General features: G+C 45.9%; 1 protein-coding gene across 1 annotated transcript in view; it reads left to right on the forward strand.

Moving 5' to 3' along the window:
• Positions 1 to 6580: 6580 nt before the first annotated feature.
• PITPNM3 (PITPNM family member 3) overlaps positions 6581 to 16335 on the forward strand; it is a 75534-nt gene continuing 65779 nt past the window's right edge. Inside the window, exon 1 of the mRNA XM_030472960.1 lies at positions 6581 to 7519. Coding sequence (XP_030328820.1) covers positions 7096 to 7519 — 424 coding nt within the window. The 5' untranslated portion in view covers positions 6581 to 7095. The remainder of the gene's footprint in view (positions 7520 to 16335) is intronic.

Raw genomic sequence — 16335 nt, forward strand, 5'->3', positions numbered from 1 at the left:
AAATCTAGCTATAGATTCCAGCTTTTAAAAACCCACAGAATATGGTCCCACTGCATCAAGGTTGCAGTCAGTGCTTTCCTTTTTGCCCCATTTTCCCTCAGTGGAGATTTGTATTTTTAGTCTGTGCCAAAGGCACATTCACAGAAGACAAGGGTCACCCTGACAAAGTGGGGTACGTGCCGCAGGTGATGGTGCTGCTGCTGTAACTAATGGTTCAAGGTGCCAAGACAAAGCAAACTTACAGTAGCCATGAGAAGGTAAGAGCCCGTAGCCCTGTGTGGGAGTAAAGGACTCGGCTGGGTTGGACTGGCCACAGCTGCAGTGACTGGTGTTACTGGTCCTAGCCTGTATGAGCAGGTAACCAGGGTGAAAATGCTGCAGCTTGGGACCCTGAGGGGCCATGTACTTGCTGTTTCCACCTCTCTGCAGAAGGCGTTGCTGGAATACTTTGTGTGTTTCCTTCTGGGACTGAGAAAGCTGCCTGGGAGCCAGCTGGAGGAGTGAGACTGGTCCCCGCTCAGAGCCTGGGTTTCTGGAGCAGGCCAGTGCTCTAGAGGTTGGTGGAGGTAGACTTCCTATGGGGAATACATAGTGGACCAGACTGTTAGATTAGTATGAGAACTGGGGGAAGAACGGAATAAAGAGAAAGCATGAATTATGTCTGAGTAGCTCTCAAGTTATGCTCAATTAGCTGTTAGGAATGTTTTCCCAGGACCTAGATAACACAGATTAATTTTTTTAATGGTACTTTGTATACAGTGAGAACTGTAACCTTTCCTTATGCATTAAGCATTCATCATCCACCCTCTAATACCCTAAAGCTCTGTGGAGCCAGAACCTGGCTCGCTCTGGTGATTTTTGAAGCTGCTTGGTAGCCCTTTGGACTCGCACTAAAATCAATAGGGACTGGATGTCACTGGTGTCTTGAACTAGTTCCCTTAAGGATCTGTTTCAGTGTTTTTTCTTGTAACCCCATTACATAAACCTGACCTTGAGCCGGCCTGCTTGGCTGGGAGTGGATGCAGCCCGGATCTGAAAGGGCTGGATCAGTGTATAACAGCACCCTGTTGTGAAGGAATAAACCTGCAGGGCTGAAAGCTTGAGGTATGCTCTAGCCTGCCAAGCCTTTTGGTTAACCTCAGCCTGGTCATCGTGTCGTGTAAGGTGGGCTTATTAATTTTGGAAGGCTTAGACAGGAGCTGGGAGAGAGGGAAAGAGAGAGGGTGTCCTATAAAGAAGATTTTTCTGCAGAAAAGATCTACTTCATTCTGTATTAGCTGATTAGAATTCCTTTATCGTTTCTTCTTTTGGGAAAGGTTTTGGCTTCCTGTTTGTGCATGTGTCAGAGGTTAGGCAACAGTAAGGTTTAATAGGCTTGGAGGCCAGGAAAGGCTATAACTTAGATAATTTTGTGAGTGAAATGGCTGTCAATAGATTCCCCATTCCACCAGGAAACAGCCCTACATTATCCCTGTAGTTGTAAAAGTCCTTCAGCAGGGGCCTATGTGGGATTAGTAGCTGTACAAAGCCTCTCTACAGGCTGTGTTTGAACTGCAAATCAAACTACAGCGATAGAGCACTGCTATTTTTCTGCTGGTGTTTCAAGATGCTGAGGCCAGAAGGAGGGATGTCAGCCCCGTCCCCTGCGCTCTGTGCTGCAGCAGTGGCAGCTTTGGGCTTAGCAGGTCTGTGGGCTGACAGTAAAAAGCTGGTCTGGCCCAGCTGAAGACTGTTCTGAGGCCATGAGCAACTTGGCAGAGCTGATCTGGCACCAACTGCTCTTTGTACAGCGAAGCCTCTGCAACCAGTCTGAGTATTTAGGCTGAGGAAAGAACCAGTCAGCCAGAACAGGGTGAGCAGGAAGGAGGCAGAGAACAAGTAAGCTTCTTTAAAAGGCAAAGAAAGAAAAGCGTGGCTGTTGTCAAGAGTTCCAGTGTAGGTTTCTAACCACCTCAGGAGCACATGCTTAACAATGATTATATCAGCAGGAGGTGGCACCATCCATGTCAGTTATTAATAAACTTCTTAAAATGCACATGCTGACTCTCTTTCTTCTTCCTCTTGTTTTTTTTAACTCACTGTAGCAATTTGTCTCTTTTTGAGCTGGCACAGAACAGGAAGTCCACAGTGTTAGTGAAACAAAGAGCATTGTTCAAACGGACTGGAACTGAGATGCTCCAGGGAGATCAAGCTGGGCAATTCCATATAGGCAGCTCCTTAAGCTGTCTCTTAGAGTGTCCTGAAATCTGCCCGAAATAGAACCAACTGTATAAGATGAAGGCTGCCCAGAGAATAATACAAAGAAATCAAACAGAAGTCAGCAACTAGCACATTTGTTCCCTTTCTGAAACATCATCCTTTGCTTCTCCAACAGCCCTTGCTAGCCTTGGGTTTTGGGGGTAGGTTGTGGAGTGGTGGTGTACAGGCTCTAAAATATATGCTCTTGAGGTCCAGGGACTTTGCTTTTCTGCTTTGTGACAAAGCTGTTGATGGCACATTTTGTCTCTGAATCTAAGCCCCAATAAACTGTCTTCTAATCCAGATTTCAGTCCATTTCTAGAACATGACAAACAGCCTGGAAACAGTTGCAGGCTTGGACTTTTCCTGCAGGCACAGCCAGCATTCCCTAGGGCTGGGGTGAAAGTTAGTGACATGTTGTACCTTGTGGGTTTTGCTAAGAAGGAGTCCAGCCCCATTACCAGTCTAAGACCAGCAGAGGCCTGCTGCCTAGCCCTAGAGAGGGCAAGGCTCTGGATCAGTGAATGCCAGTGCTGTAGGGAAAAGATGCAATGGATTTATTTTGCCTTGTATATGTTTAGTCCTGTGGGCAATGTGACAGTGACTCTTTAGGCAGTGAATTATGCAGAAGCAGAACAAGTGGAAGAGGCAAGTCTCTCTCCACAATAACCTTGCTGCTTGGTTGAATCTTACCCAAACATCTGAATACCATGAATGTCTGCTCAATGCACCTGGCTGGTGCCAAAAGCGAAGATGAATTGGGTTGTGGCAAGGAAGCAGGGGGGAAAAAATACCTGCAGTCCAGTAATGTTTTTTGAAGACTCACCAGGATGAAGACTCAAAAATTTGGCAAACTCCCTTTTGCCAGAGAAGAGGAAAGGCTGACTGTATGTATCCTGGAGTAGCTGAGCTTGAGGCTCATGAAGGAGCTTGAAAATATCAGCCTTGAAAACATAGTTTCTGCGTGCTTGACATTACTTCTCCCCATGCATTACACAGATGGTTCCATAGCCTTCTCTTAATGGTACTGATAAATAAGAGGGCTATGGGTGTCACCGAGAGAAATTATGTGCATGGAGTTGGCCAGCATATGCACAGCAGGCTGTATGTGAATGTCTCCATCCTGCTGCATAGGACAGCTACAACTTCAGCTACCCTTCTGTGCCCAACTCCTTGGGCTCCGTTCCCCTACCTCACTCATAGCATGGCTGGAGCATGAGCACGGTTCACCCAGGTTTGTCTGTCATGCAGCAAGCTCTCCACAAGCCTGGCTGGGTGCTGGGAGCTGTGAACCTATGGCAGACTTCAGCCACTTGCAGTGTCGCTCCCAGCAGCAGGGTGAGCAGTTTTGCCCTAGCTGAGACTGGCCTGTGCCTCAGAAAGCCAGTGGAAATTGAGGTTGAGTATGTCTGTGCACACAGCTGCTGTGCTGCAGAACAGGAATGCTCCACAGATGCTTTTAAAAATCCTGGTATCACGGTTTCTCCCTCTCCCCTCAGCATTTCAGTTAGGAAACAGATGACTAAAAATAGCCTACTGTCTAAAGCACACAGAGCTGTGCTGTCACATTACTCCTTTAACATTCCATTTTTGTTCTCCCGAATGTATCCAGTTGGTTGTTTTTTGGTTTTGTTTTCTGGGTTTGGGGGTTGCTTTTTTTTTTTAATACCCAGTCCCTCATTTAGTTAAAAAAAAAAAAAATGGATTTAGGATCAAGCTGATATTCATCAACGCATCTTCTTGCATTTATCCAGTCCTTCCTCCTGCCGGTCTTCCCTAACATTTTACTCTGCTATGGACTAGCAATCAGACTCTGGGAAGAGGCTTCCTAGCAACGCGTCAAGCCACTATAACAATGTTTTAAAGAAAACACACTGTCTTTGTGAAAAGAAACATTGGGAAACTGATAGACTTTTCCACATTGAAAGAACAGATGCCCTGTAATTATCCACTGAAATGGACAGACCCTGCAATTTTATCACCATCTTTTTTTAATGGAAAAATCAGAAAGCAGTGTGAATATCAGTAATATTGAGCTTAGAGAGTCTGGATTATTCTTACTATTAATAGTAAGAATAGAAATTCTTACTAGAAATTCTTACTATTTATATTAGTGGGTTAGACTGGGGAGCCAAGAGGACAAAATCTGAGCTGTTTCACACTGAAAGAATGAAATATCTAATCAGAAAGATTATAGTATGAGCAAACTGATCCACAGACATGGCAGGTTTTAGCATTTGTTTTCAATTGAAGGCCATTAGACCCTGCTGCTCTGCAGAGCAAAACCTGCGATACCAGCAGGAAAGTTTTCATTCCAGGCCCAGGCATTTGTCTGCCTGCCTTGTGTCTGTTGTGGACTTTTACAGCCACACATCCAGCTTTAGCTGCGAAGCTGAGTATTTCTGGTGTCAGTGAGTGCAACTGTAGTAATAAGGGCTGTACGAGGCCTTTCTGGTATCTGGGATTAACCAGAGCTAGGAGCAACCTGGCAACATCACAGCCTCCTCACTAAGCCGCGTACCTTCCTGCTAGACAATTCACTGCACCTGGGAATACCATAAAGTCTTTGCTGGACCAGCTGCCCATCCATTGCTATCTTCTGTTATGCCTTTGATTATGATTTGGTTCCCTTTAGAGGAGAATGCTCTCCTCTAACGTGCTGAGCTCTGACATGTCCTGTCTCTTTTTTACTTTGGCTGTGCGTAACATGTAAACAGTGTGGAGAGGCCTCTTAAACTATTTGAGGTTACGTTCCAAGAGTTGCCATCTCAAGGCTTGTTCTTGGGTCCTGGACAGCTTCTTTGGCTCTTTCACTGGCATGAGCAGCCACGAAGCAGGTGTATCTGCTGCCAGAGAATTTCTCAGTCCTTCAAAGTAAAACAGCACAGTGCAACCCATTTCTAGTGGGTGGCTGACGTGGAACACTTGGCTGTGAGCTGCTCTAGGGCCTGCTGTTTTCTCTGATTCAATGTGGTGTCTGCTCCTTAGGGCTCCCTCTCACATTCTGTGATGACTTCACAGGATATAGGATATAGGAATTGAGCTTAAAGGCTTCTCCTGACCTTCACTGCACCCTCCTCATCAGCTGCTTTCCCCAAGTCCTACACCGGTGTATCACTGAAGTCCCATAACTGCTAATGGAACTGCATTCAGCATCAGCCCTTCCTGAAATAAGCAATTATCTTCTGACTATGGACAAACAACGTTGGTTCTATAAGACAGATCTCTCATTTCCCTTCCTTCCTCAGCAGTCTCCTGGTTTGTTTCCCAAGGCTGCTTAAACTAGATTGAACCTAATGTCAGCAGGCACACCTCTATAGAAGCCAGGCTTGAATTAGGTCCTGGAGATAGCAACCAACCAACTTTCAGCGTTGCCACCGAGGATCTGAAGTGTACAGCTGGAGGAACTTTCCCTGCCCAGTTTGAGCAGGGTCGGATCATTAGGTGGACAGATGTTTTCAGGGGGGCAATAGTGTCAGTTGGTAGCATTCTTCTCTGAGCGCCCATCCTCAGGGGTCTCTGCATTGCCTCCAACACATGGCACTGTCTACTGCGTTGATGTTTTTTCTGCATGAATTAGCATGCAAACCATGTTTTGTACAAGGTGTCATTTCTATAATTAGACATCTTCACCAGAAAACCTAGTAATGATGGGGAGCATCTTTTGACAGAGGCTTTGTCTTGAGAGGAGTTTCTCTGCTCTGTTTTAAGGGGGACAACTTGGGTCACCAGCAAACCAGAATGTGTTCAGAATTAAGAGTAAATGTGTTTGGAATTAGATTCTTTTCTCAACAGGTATTTGGACGTATAAATATATTGAAAGGCATTTGAGCTCAGGCCATTGCCTGGCATACTGTATTTTTCTTACATTATTATTTGGCAGTGACCCTTGTAGCAGTTCTACAAGTCCTCTGTAATGCATGGAAAAAAAAAAATTGAATCCAAAACCTGCATGCCTTTATGTAACAAAAGGGTTTAGTTGCAATTGCTGAAGCTTTCTCAAGTCTTCAGGGGAAAGAAATTCGTGGACGTTTATGTTGTCAAGGGGTGGCAGTTGTCTGCTTTCAGTATTCAGGTCAATGTAAATGAATCTCTTCCCCGGGAGGGAGGTGGTTCATGCCGCCTTCAGAGGCTGCCGCTAACTGCCTGATCGAGCAGCCCTGCCAAGAGAAAGTCTCTGCATCTAGCCCAGTGCAAAAGAGTCATTAAGGATGAATATATTTTGGAATAATCGTGGTGGTGTGTATGGACAACAACAGAGCTTGTGCTTTTTTACAGCCAGAGCTATTGTGCAAAGGTCTAAGTTTTTTCTACCTCCTTGGGGGAGGACAGGGCTGGGAGTGGGAGGCAGCACATCTGCAATGACTCCTAGATGATAGAATCTGGAGCAGCGAAAATGAAAAAACTGCTTTGTAAAGCATATTCTTCCAGCACAGTTTATTGATACGATTTCCTTAAAAACCTGTTGAAAAATAGATGGGGCATAGTTCAATAGTTCACGTTCAATTGTTCATCTTCAAATTGCAAACCAATCCTATTAAACTGGTATCAAATGCTAATCCAACCTTCTTTCGAGGGCTAGGTCAGAATCTGATTTTAAAGTGTGTTTTCAGAGAGGCACTAATATAACTTTGATTAAAGGCAAAGGTTGCTCTTAAATGTTATTCAGGGTCTGCTTTCTCTGAGCAAAGGACAGCAGGGAAGAGACAGTTGAGCTGGCAGGAAAAAGCAGCGTCTCTCAAACTGATACTGGTATTAGTGTTTCCTGACCGAAACTCCAGCCTTTCCTACCACCACATTATGTAAATACAGGAGCTTGGGAGGCATCTTGTAGCGTGCCATTGCTGCACGGTGTAAATGCTCCGGCGCGGGACCCTGCCGCTGAGGCGAGCGAGGCAAACCTGCGGGAAGACCCGCAGCGAGGCTGCTCGGGCCTCGCCGACCGCTCGATTCAGGCCGGTTTACGGACAGCCACCTGCCCGCACTGGTCCGGCCCGGCCCCCGCTCTCCGCGGAGCCGCTCGCTGCGCCTTTAACGACGGCGGCTGCGCCGCGGCGGGCGGGCTGCGCGGTGGGACCGAGCGGCGCGGCGGCGTCTCCCGGTCGCGTCTTTCAGCGCCGCAGGCGAGTGGGCGGCGCGGGGCATCTGCCGGGAGCAGATGGGGCGGTGGAGCGCGGGGTACCGGCGCGCTGGGAGGGCCCCGCGGGCGAGCACCTGACGCGGCTGCCGACGGCGCGGCTGCGAGCGGACAGCCCCGACATGGCGAAAGCGCCGCGCCCAGGTGAGCGCCGAGCGCGCGGCGCGGGGCAGCGCCGAGGGGAGCGGGGCGGGGGCAGCCCCGAGGGGAGCGCGCGCGGCCCCGCGCGCAGAGGTGAGGCACCTGCCGCGCAGGCGGCCTCGCGCGCGAGCCGCGCCGCCGTCTTGCGGGAACGGTGAATGCGAACTCTTGCGGGCGCGGCTCCCGCCCCGCTGTTAACCAGCGGGGCCGCTCTGCCGTGGGTGCCCGCGTCGGCCGGTGCCGTGCGGCGCTGCGGGGGCACCTCGCACGTCCGCGCCTGTCGCCGCTGTCCGGCCTCCTGCCCGCTCTCCGCGGTGCCGGGAAGGGAAGGGTCTCCCAGCTCTAGAGGAGCTCTGCGGCTGCCGCCTTGTGGAGCCGATGCTCGCTGCCGCCTCCTCAAGAGAAACGGCCTGGGACGCCGAAGCCAAGCGCACCTCTTAAAATGGCAAAGGTGCGTTTGCTGGGCAGGACTTCCTGAGGGAGGAGGCGGGTGAAGCCCCTCCTGCGCCTTGCGGGTTCACGTGTTTCAGCTCGTGCTTCCTGCAGAGCCGGGGCAGTTCGGAGGCCGGAGGGCTTGGGCTTTCGGCAGCAGGGCCCCGCCGCCCTGTGCCCGGGCAGCGGCCGGCCAGCCCCGGTGGCAGCGCTGTGTGTGCGGGAAAGCGCAGCGCAACGAGCAGAACTGCCGGGGAACCTCTTGCTGTTGCAGAAGTGGTTTTCTTCTAGGTTGCACATAGAGACCTTTGCCTTTGAAGGTGAAGGCCTAACTGTGCTGTAACTGAATGCGTGCGGGTCTGTATGTGAAACTTGCCTGGAGTTTGGTGCGGCTTCATGGCACAGATTTACAGCAGCACGGTAACATTAGGGCTAAACCCAAAGTCTGCCTAGCAGTGTTTATTTTTTTATTTTTTTCCCCAAAATAGGCATGGATTGCTGGCAGCCCAGAGACGTAGCGCTCAGGAACATGAGAGCATCAATCATTTCAGAAGATACAAATACAGTATTGAACTAAACAGTTGTTCTCCATCTTTTGGAAGATGATGAAATAAATGGGGGAAAGGTCTCATTGTTTTTTCTTTGCCATTAGCTTGCAGTCCTTTTAACTTTGATGGGAAAATAAGGCAGTATTGCTTTCATTGTCAGTAGTATGTGAGTAATGTAACCTGCGTACATAGTTTGCTTGTTCAAACCCAACTTTGCACAGGAATTTTGAAGGATGATACTTCTCTTCAATGTGATTCCACTCCAGTAGACAAAATACAACTTTTGATGCCAGCTTTATGATGTCACTACTACTTACTGTAAATAAAAGCATAACTTGACCATTCAAAAAGTTGCTCCGGCAGAACATGTCAGGGTTAGGAGCAGGAGAAGTGTCTGCACTTCTTGAGGCAGCTGAGTTTATCAATGTGAGCTGGAATATGCACAAATAAAGAAATGTGGCTGTTTTGCTTGCATATACCCTGCCGTGTAGCCGCTGCCAGTTCTGTAACCTCATCACAAATGCAAAGAAACACCATCATTCTAGGAGCCGTGAAACATGCTGCTTAATCACTGGAGAATGACACATGTGCTTATGAAGGGTTTTTGGAGGTGGTCGACTTGTTTTGGTAGCCAGATCCCACCTAGTGGGCTCCAGATCTTAAGGCTTGGAATGGTCTCTGCACAGAAATACTTGGACATTTGCAGGATTGCATACTGCAAAACCACATAGCAGCAACTGTACATCACTACCTGACATGTCTGTGGGGGTGGTGTGGTATCTGATCTTCATCTCCTACTTCATTTTTTAACAGACAGCAGTGACTCAAAAATGCCAGATCCTCCTCAGAAAGCCAAAATCTCTGCGCTGTGAAAGTAGTCTTTCAGATGTAATGCAGGCAGTCCACCTACAGTCATTGCAGGAAAAGGTTAGAGAATATTCATATCTGGTTTTGGAGAGTTAGTTTGGAGGAGGTGATGAAACTGCTGAGAAGGGGGGTGAAGTTAATTTCTGCTGTGGGAAGCTGGCATCTGAAGCTTCAAAAAACAGCTCTAAGAGATGTAGCACATTTACAGGAAAGCTTGATCTAGGATTTAGAGCCTGAACAGCCTTGCTAAACCTCCTCTCTCTCTTCTTCCATCTTGCCAGTAATCCCATAAAGGGCAAGACTGCAAATGTTGCTGGTACCTTAAAATAGGGGCTTAAAGGCCTGCATGACTTTGTTACTTGATTTGTTTCCTGTATTCAGTAGCAAATATATGCCTGTCCTAACCATCTGCTGCAGAACTGCCAGTTGAAGGATATACGGAGTAGGTAATCAGGGACTTGCTGCTGAATTGCTGTGAGAGGAAAGACACTGTGTGAGGAATGGGAGAGAGGAGTTGGTTATATTGGGTACTTCTGACTACAGTGGCATCTGGACTGTTCCTTCAAGTAGCTCTTTCACTTGACTGTCTTGACAAGAGAACCTGCATTTTATGTGGACTTTGTTCTGCCTTTAACTATGTCTCTGGCTTTGTCAGCTGTGCTCTTTGCTCTCCTTTTGAATTTTATTTAGGGACTGATGCAGCCACAATGAGAATAAAGGGAGCTCCTGACCCTTTCCAGGTATCTGGTCAATCTTGCTGACTGCCTTCAAGCTGCTTCTGCTCTCCACTTCCTGGCCTAAGCTGCTTTCTTTCCAAAACTGACCACTTTATGCTTCCCCTCACCTCTCAATTTTTCCTTTGTACCTGTCAACCCTTCTCCCACCTCTTGGAAATCCTGTCTTGGTATGCTGCCTCTGTTATCCAGGACTGCTCTCAGGGAGTATTGTAACATCTCTTCCCTGGGTTGCACCTTCTCTAATAAATCTAATGACTTCATTCATTCCAGGACCCTGCTTGCTTTATTGAACTTTCAGGATTACCTTTCTTCTCCTTTTCTCCCATTTAGGGAGAATCGTTTAGATAGGAAAAGACCTTTAAGATGAAGTCCAATTTATATGCTCCTGACTTTTTGCATTTCATCTTGTCCTTAAGTACTTGCTACTTGAGGATGAGTACCAGGAACTTTGTCCTAGTAATTGTCCTCAAAGTCCCTTTTGTGCACTTCTGTCCCTTTTAATTCTTCCTCTTGTCTCTTCTTTCTGAAGTGCTAGCGGTGCTTCCAAGTCTGCAATTCACAAGACTGTAAGCATGCAGAGATTTCAGCAGAGCAGCACTCAGCCTGCACTTAGAGTACTGCAGGTTCATGAATGGAAGGTATGGTTTGGTGATCTTATGGCTTGCTGCTACCAGTAAGAAAAATTCTGTGTATTTCCACCTCTTTCCCATGCCAGCTCCCAAGCTGCCCCAACTCTTCTGCAGCCTAGTTCTGGGAACCAAACAGATGGAAAACTCTTTGTTATCTGAAATTTGTAGAAAATTTGGTTTTTGCTGGTTTTACAGTCTTTACAGGCTCAACTGCAGGGTCAGGTGGCTGCCCTCCCTGGTGGGAAGAATGAAATAGGATCACATCCCTTATAAGCAGATACCAGTTAGGCTGGTTAGATGCCTCCCTCCTTCCATTGGCCTCCCACTCCTTGATTTGCCTCCTCTCTCTGGCTTCCTGTTTTCCTCTCCTTCAGCCTGCCACTCTTAATTTCCTCTCCCCCTCTCCTCCCCATCTTCCTCTGGCCTTATGCGCTCTCCCCTTTGGCCTCCCATTCCGCTCTGCCTCCCGGCCAGCCACCCGCTGTCCTGGGGGCCTAATTTTCACTTTAGAATAATTGGAGAGAGGGTCAGCGTCTCCCTCTGTTTTGCCTGAGCTCCTGAGCCTGAGGAGTGCCTCCAGTAGTTAAATTCACATCTTTTTAAAGTACATCTTCAGTTTTACGATTGCCAAAGAAGAAATAAAACATAACTAGAAAATAACTGGGTAATTTTGGCCTACAGTAAGTCTTAGCTGCGTAGTCATTAGGTAACACTGTGGGTAGCTCAGTTAAATCACTTAATGGGTAGGCAGGAAGCATCGGGAACCCACAAAACCAGAAAGAAGTATTATTATGCAACAGCAATGAGTGGCAACAGCAAAGGTCATTCCTTCTGCCCAGTGTCTCTTTCGAATGGAAAAATGACTTGTGCTTTTTAATGTTGTAAGGAAAACTGTCCCTGAATTCAAAATGGCCACAGTTCTAAAACACATTTTGACAAGTGGAGATGTTTTAATTGTGAAGCAGAGTCTGGTTTTGCTTACTTTTTTCTTGAGATTCAGTCTTCAATACTTTGTTATATAAAAGACTGAGTTTTCAGTAGCTATGAGAACACTGTGTGCTATTTTGTCTTGGCTAACTAGGTTGGTGTGCTAGTAGTGTTCAGGAGTGGTTTTTTTTATGGCTGCCTGTCTGTGGCGTCTGCTTATGTCTAGGCTTGATTGGCAAATTCTAATTATTACCAGGCAAAAGATGTAGCAAACTGCTGGGGTTGCTGCAAAGCTTGAAATCTGTAGTATTGTGACAGGAATATGAATCATATTGAATTAGTTTTAGAGGAAAGCCTGCTGCGGTAAGTGCATCCAATGAAAACTTTTGTTCTTACCACAGGCTGCTTGAATGCATCTTCCTGGAAGTCTGGTACAAGGACACCTGAGCCTGGACAGTCTGTTGGACTAGCCTGCTCGTTGGCGATACTGCCAGTGCACATGAGGGGCTGGTGGGGGCATTTGGATCAGCCTTATTTCTTTCTGTCTGTCCTCTTTGCTTAACAGCCTAATTTGTGCATTGTCAAGGAGAAGGTGGCTTTTAGGAGATGCTGGAGTGATTCTTAAACTGAACCTTCTGGACTGTGCCTACTGCTCTACTCTGCCCTCTCACTAGTACACTTCAGGTATAAAATCATCGCTGTTTCATTCCCAAAGTGTTTGTGCTGATCCTGCTGGTGAAGTTCCGCTGTAAAGAGTGATGAATGAAATCATGGTTTACTTTTCCAGCAGCAGTCAGTGTATTTGAAATCTAATTCAAGCTGAGGAGAAGCCAGAACCAGTGAAGAAAGGCAACATGGCTGTGGTTTCACAGCAGGGCTAGGTTTACTTCCCAGTGCATTTGTAAAATGAATTTTCGACTCATTAGATCCAATGGCAGAGGCCTGTGCCTTGGTAAAGAGTGCTGTCCACTAGAGGACATCATTTCCGCAGGCAAACCTTCTGTTTTACGGAAGGTATTACTGTGCTCTGCACACGCTTCATCTCCACGTGTATTACACTTAAAGACCTGGGCCTACCATGTACAGTATTGTTTTGTTCCAAGTCAGAGGTAGTGTTAGTAACTGGAGTGGAACAAGTATATGCCTTTCTCCTGACTTGATAGGCATTTTAAATAAGATCTTTGTGTAATGAGTGATACTGAAACAGCATTTTTGATGCTGGCAGCAGAGTGTGTGGAATTATTGAGTGACAGTGGTGAGCCATTCTGTCTTAGGATGCTTGGGGATGAATGAGTTTTAGACACTAGACCTTTCAAAATTCTATAGGAAAGTAGTTAAAGTCGGGAATAGCAGCATTAACTATTCAATTTTCAGAGGAAGACCTTTGTTTCTTAAAGTGCTTTTCAGAACCTGTTAGGCCTTACTTTCACTTCTTGTCTGTTTTTCTGCTTCCATTTCCTTAGTTCTGACAATGTTAGCTACAGACCAGTAAGGTCACTTTAATTCCTCTTGGTTTTTGTTTGTTTGTTTGCTTGTTTCCTCCCCCTTCCCCTTTTAGAAACACCCTCAGATAACACGGAATAGAGTGTTTATCCATTGCTTAATTGTTACATCATTGCCAGTTTGGGGTTTCTGCTTCCCAACCAGGAGAAACTAGACCTGATTCTTCTCTTATATACACTTTTCAACTGCTGTTGATTTCAGCAAGATGATTTGCTTATGAAACTATGAGAAAATGAGCTCTGCAAGTGTGTGTGTGTGTGTGTGTGAAAGTGGGATTGGCATTTTCCATGGTTGCTCTGCTCCTTAGGTCTGTGGGACATATGAGAGATTGCATGATCATAGTGGGTTTTTTCTTCTTTGGGTGGATGGCATTAGGAGCTGCTGATTGATTACATGAGTGGGAGCTATTTCTTCTGCAGTTTTCTGGAACTATAGACAATCACTAAACACCAAGGATGAAATTTGCCTTGCATCTAAATTTGAATGACGACTACAGAGGTGCAGTCTGACTTGCCCTCAAACAGAAGTATGAATGTCACATATAACTATTTCTGTAGCAGTTCTTAGTCAAGTAAGATCCTGGATGTTCCTGGGAAGAGATTTTCTTCTCTCTCTCTTTTTTTTTTTTTTTTTTCCCTCTGGTAGATGAGGCTCAGAGCAGCTGAACATTCTTCAGAGATGAGTTTAGGTGCTCATTCAAGTGTGGGATCAGTCTTCTATTTTACAGCATATCACAAAAGTATGCAACAGATTGTATCTGTTGCTCTCGCCTTTATGGAAGCTACTGCTGTACAGGATATAGATTTCAGTTGTGACCCTTATTTATACATCTTAGTGCTAAAAGAAACCAATATCTAACATGGGTGAATTGGCTAATGAGCATACTATACATCAAAAGATCTTACTTTAACTGATTCTTTTTTCGACAATATCCAGAAGTGACTTTGCTTTTAGGAATTTATATAATGACAGCTGCTGTGAGGTTGGGATGTATTGTGAAGTTTGGTGAACCACAAATTCAGATCTACTATATCTACAATGTGGAAAATTGTTTTCTCTAGGTCCTGCAAGAGTTGTCTTTACGCAGATATGTGATCGTGTCAGCCACAGCAAAATTAAAATGTGAAATGATTTAGTGCAGGGAAAATCAAGAGAGTGCTTTTCGGTGTTGCATTTTACTCACACATCACCTCACCTCATCTCATGTCACCAGATCACAGATGCAGTGAAGTACCAACGGAATTCCAGCCGGTTTTGTTGAAGAAAAAAAGCAAGACTTCTTTTTACAGAAGAAAATCACTGGTTGTAATCAATTAGAACTAATCTTAATTACAATAAATTACAATTAATGCTAGTCTAGCTAAGGAATTCAGCTTCTGTGCATGGTGCTACAAGATGGCTTTGCTTTAGTCTTCTCCCCTGCAGTTACTGTGGCTGTGCACTCAGGGCAAGCCCCTAGTCAGCTCCCTCTGTAAGAGGCGAGTGTAGCAACCTGCTTTGCCGCTTGGAAATGTTGCCCTTGTATCCTACTGTCAGTCTGTCTGCCTCAGCAGCTTGTGGGAACTACTACATGTGCTTCCGGTTCAACTATTGAGAGTGGCAAATTAGTGATGTAGTGGATTTTTGTTAAAGGCATTGCACTTCCATATGGTTTTCCACTTTTCAGAAACTGTGATACTGAACAACCGAAATGAAATGTAAGTTGCTATCTTGCTTGCAAACACACTGCTGAAGTCTGGCTTTAAGAATCAGTCAACAAATTTGGTAAAGAGAAAGTTCGCTGACATAGCAGCATCAAGTGTCATTAGCCTGTATTTTTAAGCAGGGCTGGTCTTTTCATTCTATGAAACAAAATAATACAATAAAATATGCATTGGTTGACACTGTAAATCAAATCAGTGAGTCCAGGCAATGCTGGTGTGTAATGCAATCAGGAAATGTTAATAGAGTCCTATTAAGGTGGCTAATGCTAATCTGTTGGCACAGAAGGAAGCAGACTCAGTAAGATGGATATATTAGGGTGATGCAATGCAGCACAGCCAGCAAATAAATGTAGATGTGAAGAACTGCTGCAGTGATCTTATGCAGACTTGTGCTGCTGACTGTGGCTATGTTTAAGCTGCTTCTAAATCTAGAAGTATTCCTAGTGCAGTATTATAAAACAGATGCTCCCAGGGCTTTTCTCGTAGCCAGAATTTATGCCTGGAAATTTGTGACACTTTTCCCTGCCCATTCACATTCTGCATCGAACTCCAAGGTCACTGGAAGCATGAGCTTTCTTTGTGGAGGCAGGCAGTTTACTGATTTCCAGCCCAGCTAGTGGCAGCTCTTCTCCAGGGAGTTGCTGTTTTCTTCAGAGTACTTGTGAAGTCTTTAGAATTTTCTATGTATACAGCCTTCTCCCTCCCTCTCTCCCTCCCTGCCCGCTGCCTGTCTGCTGCCTGCCCTCCTGCCTCTCTCCCTCCCTGCCCTGCCTGCCCGCCCTCCTTTCTGCCTCTAGTGGCTGAAACAGAAAGCTTTCTATTCTGGCAAAAAAGCAACAATCCCTGCAAGGCCTTTTAGGCTCTCCTTCAGTCAGAAGTTCGTACAACTCTGCGTTATTCATCAGGAGATATTTAATCCAGATTAAGTAACACTAGAATGGTGTTGGTTAGGGAGGGGTCTTTTGAATTCAAGGTCTTTTGAATTCAAGTTGAAAGCATTAGTGCAACCACTGGCATTCTTTTCCTTGGTGGGAGGTGCATTTGTATTTACTTCTGTTTTCCATGGGCAGCATGCCATGCTTGAGGTGAAGACCTTAAAGCTGTTGTGCCAGTATTTGCTTCGTGGCTGAGGGAAATGGCAGTTTCCACTTTTGGACAGGGCCTTACTTCCATGTATGAAACATTCCTGGAAGCCACTCCATGCAACACTAGAGAAGTACAAACCAGGGGAAGTAACAGCTTATCATGTTCTGTAAGCATAAATTACCAGTGAAACTTAAAAGTGAATATGTTTGAAGAGAAGCTTCGAATATCTTGACACCTTCAGCAAATGACCTGAAACACCTTACAGCTATTTTATCTGTGGGTCATGCATCTTGCAGCATTACATTGCTGGCACTGAAATTCAGTACTGCTACACTTGTTTCTTCCCTTGTTTTAGTGCTTTTAAACTTCTACCACTTTTTCTTTCTT

The sequence above is a fragment of the Strigops habroptila genome (assembly GCF_004027225.2).
Source record: "Strigops habroptila isolate Jane chromosome 13 unlocalized genomic scaffold, bStrHab1.2.pri S16, whole genome shotgun sequence".
NCBI lineage: Eukaryota > Metazoa > Chordata > Aves > Psittaciformes > Psittacidae > Strigops > Strigops habroptila.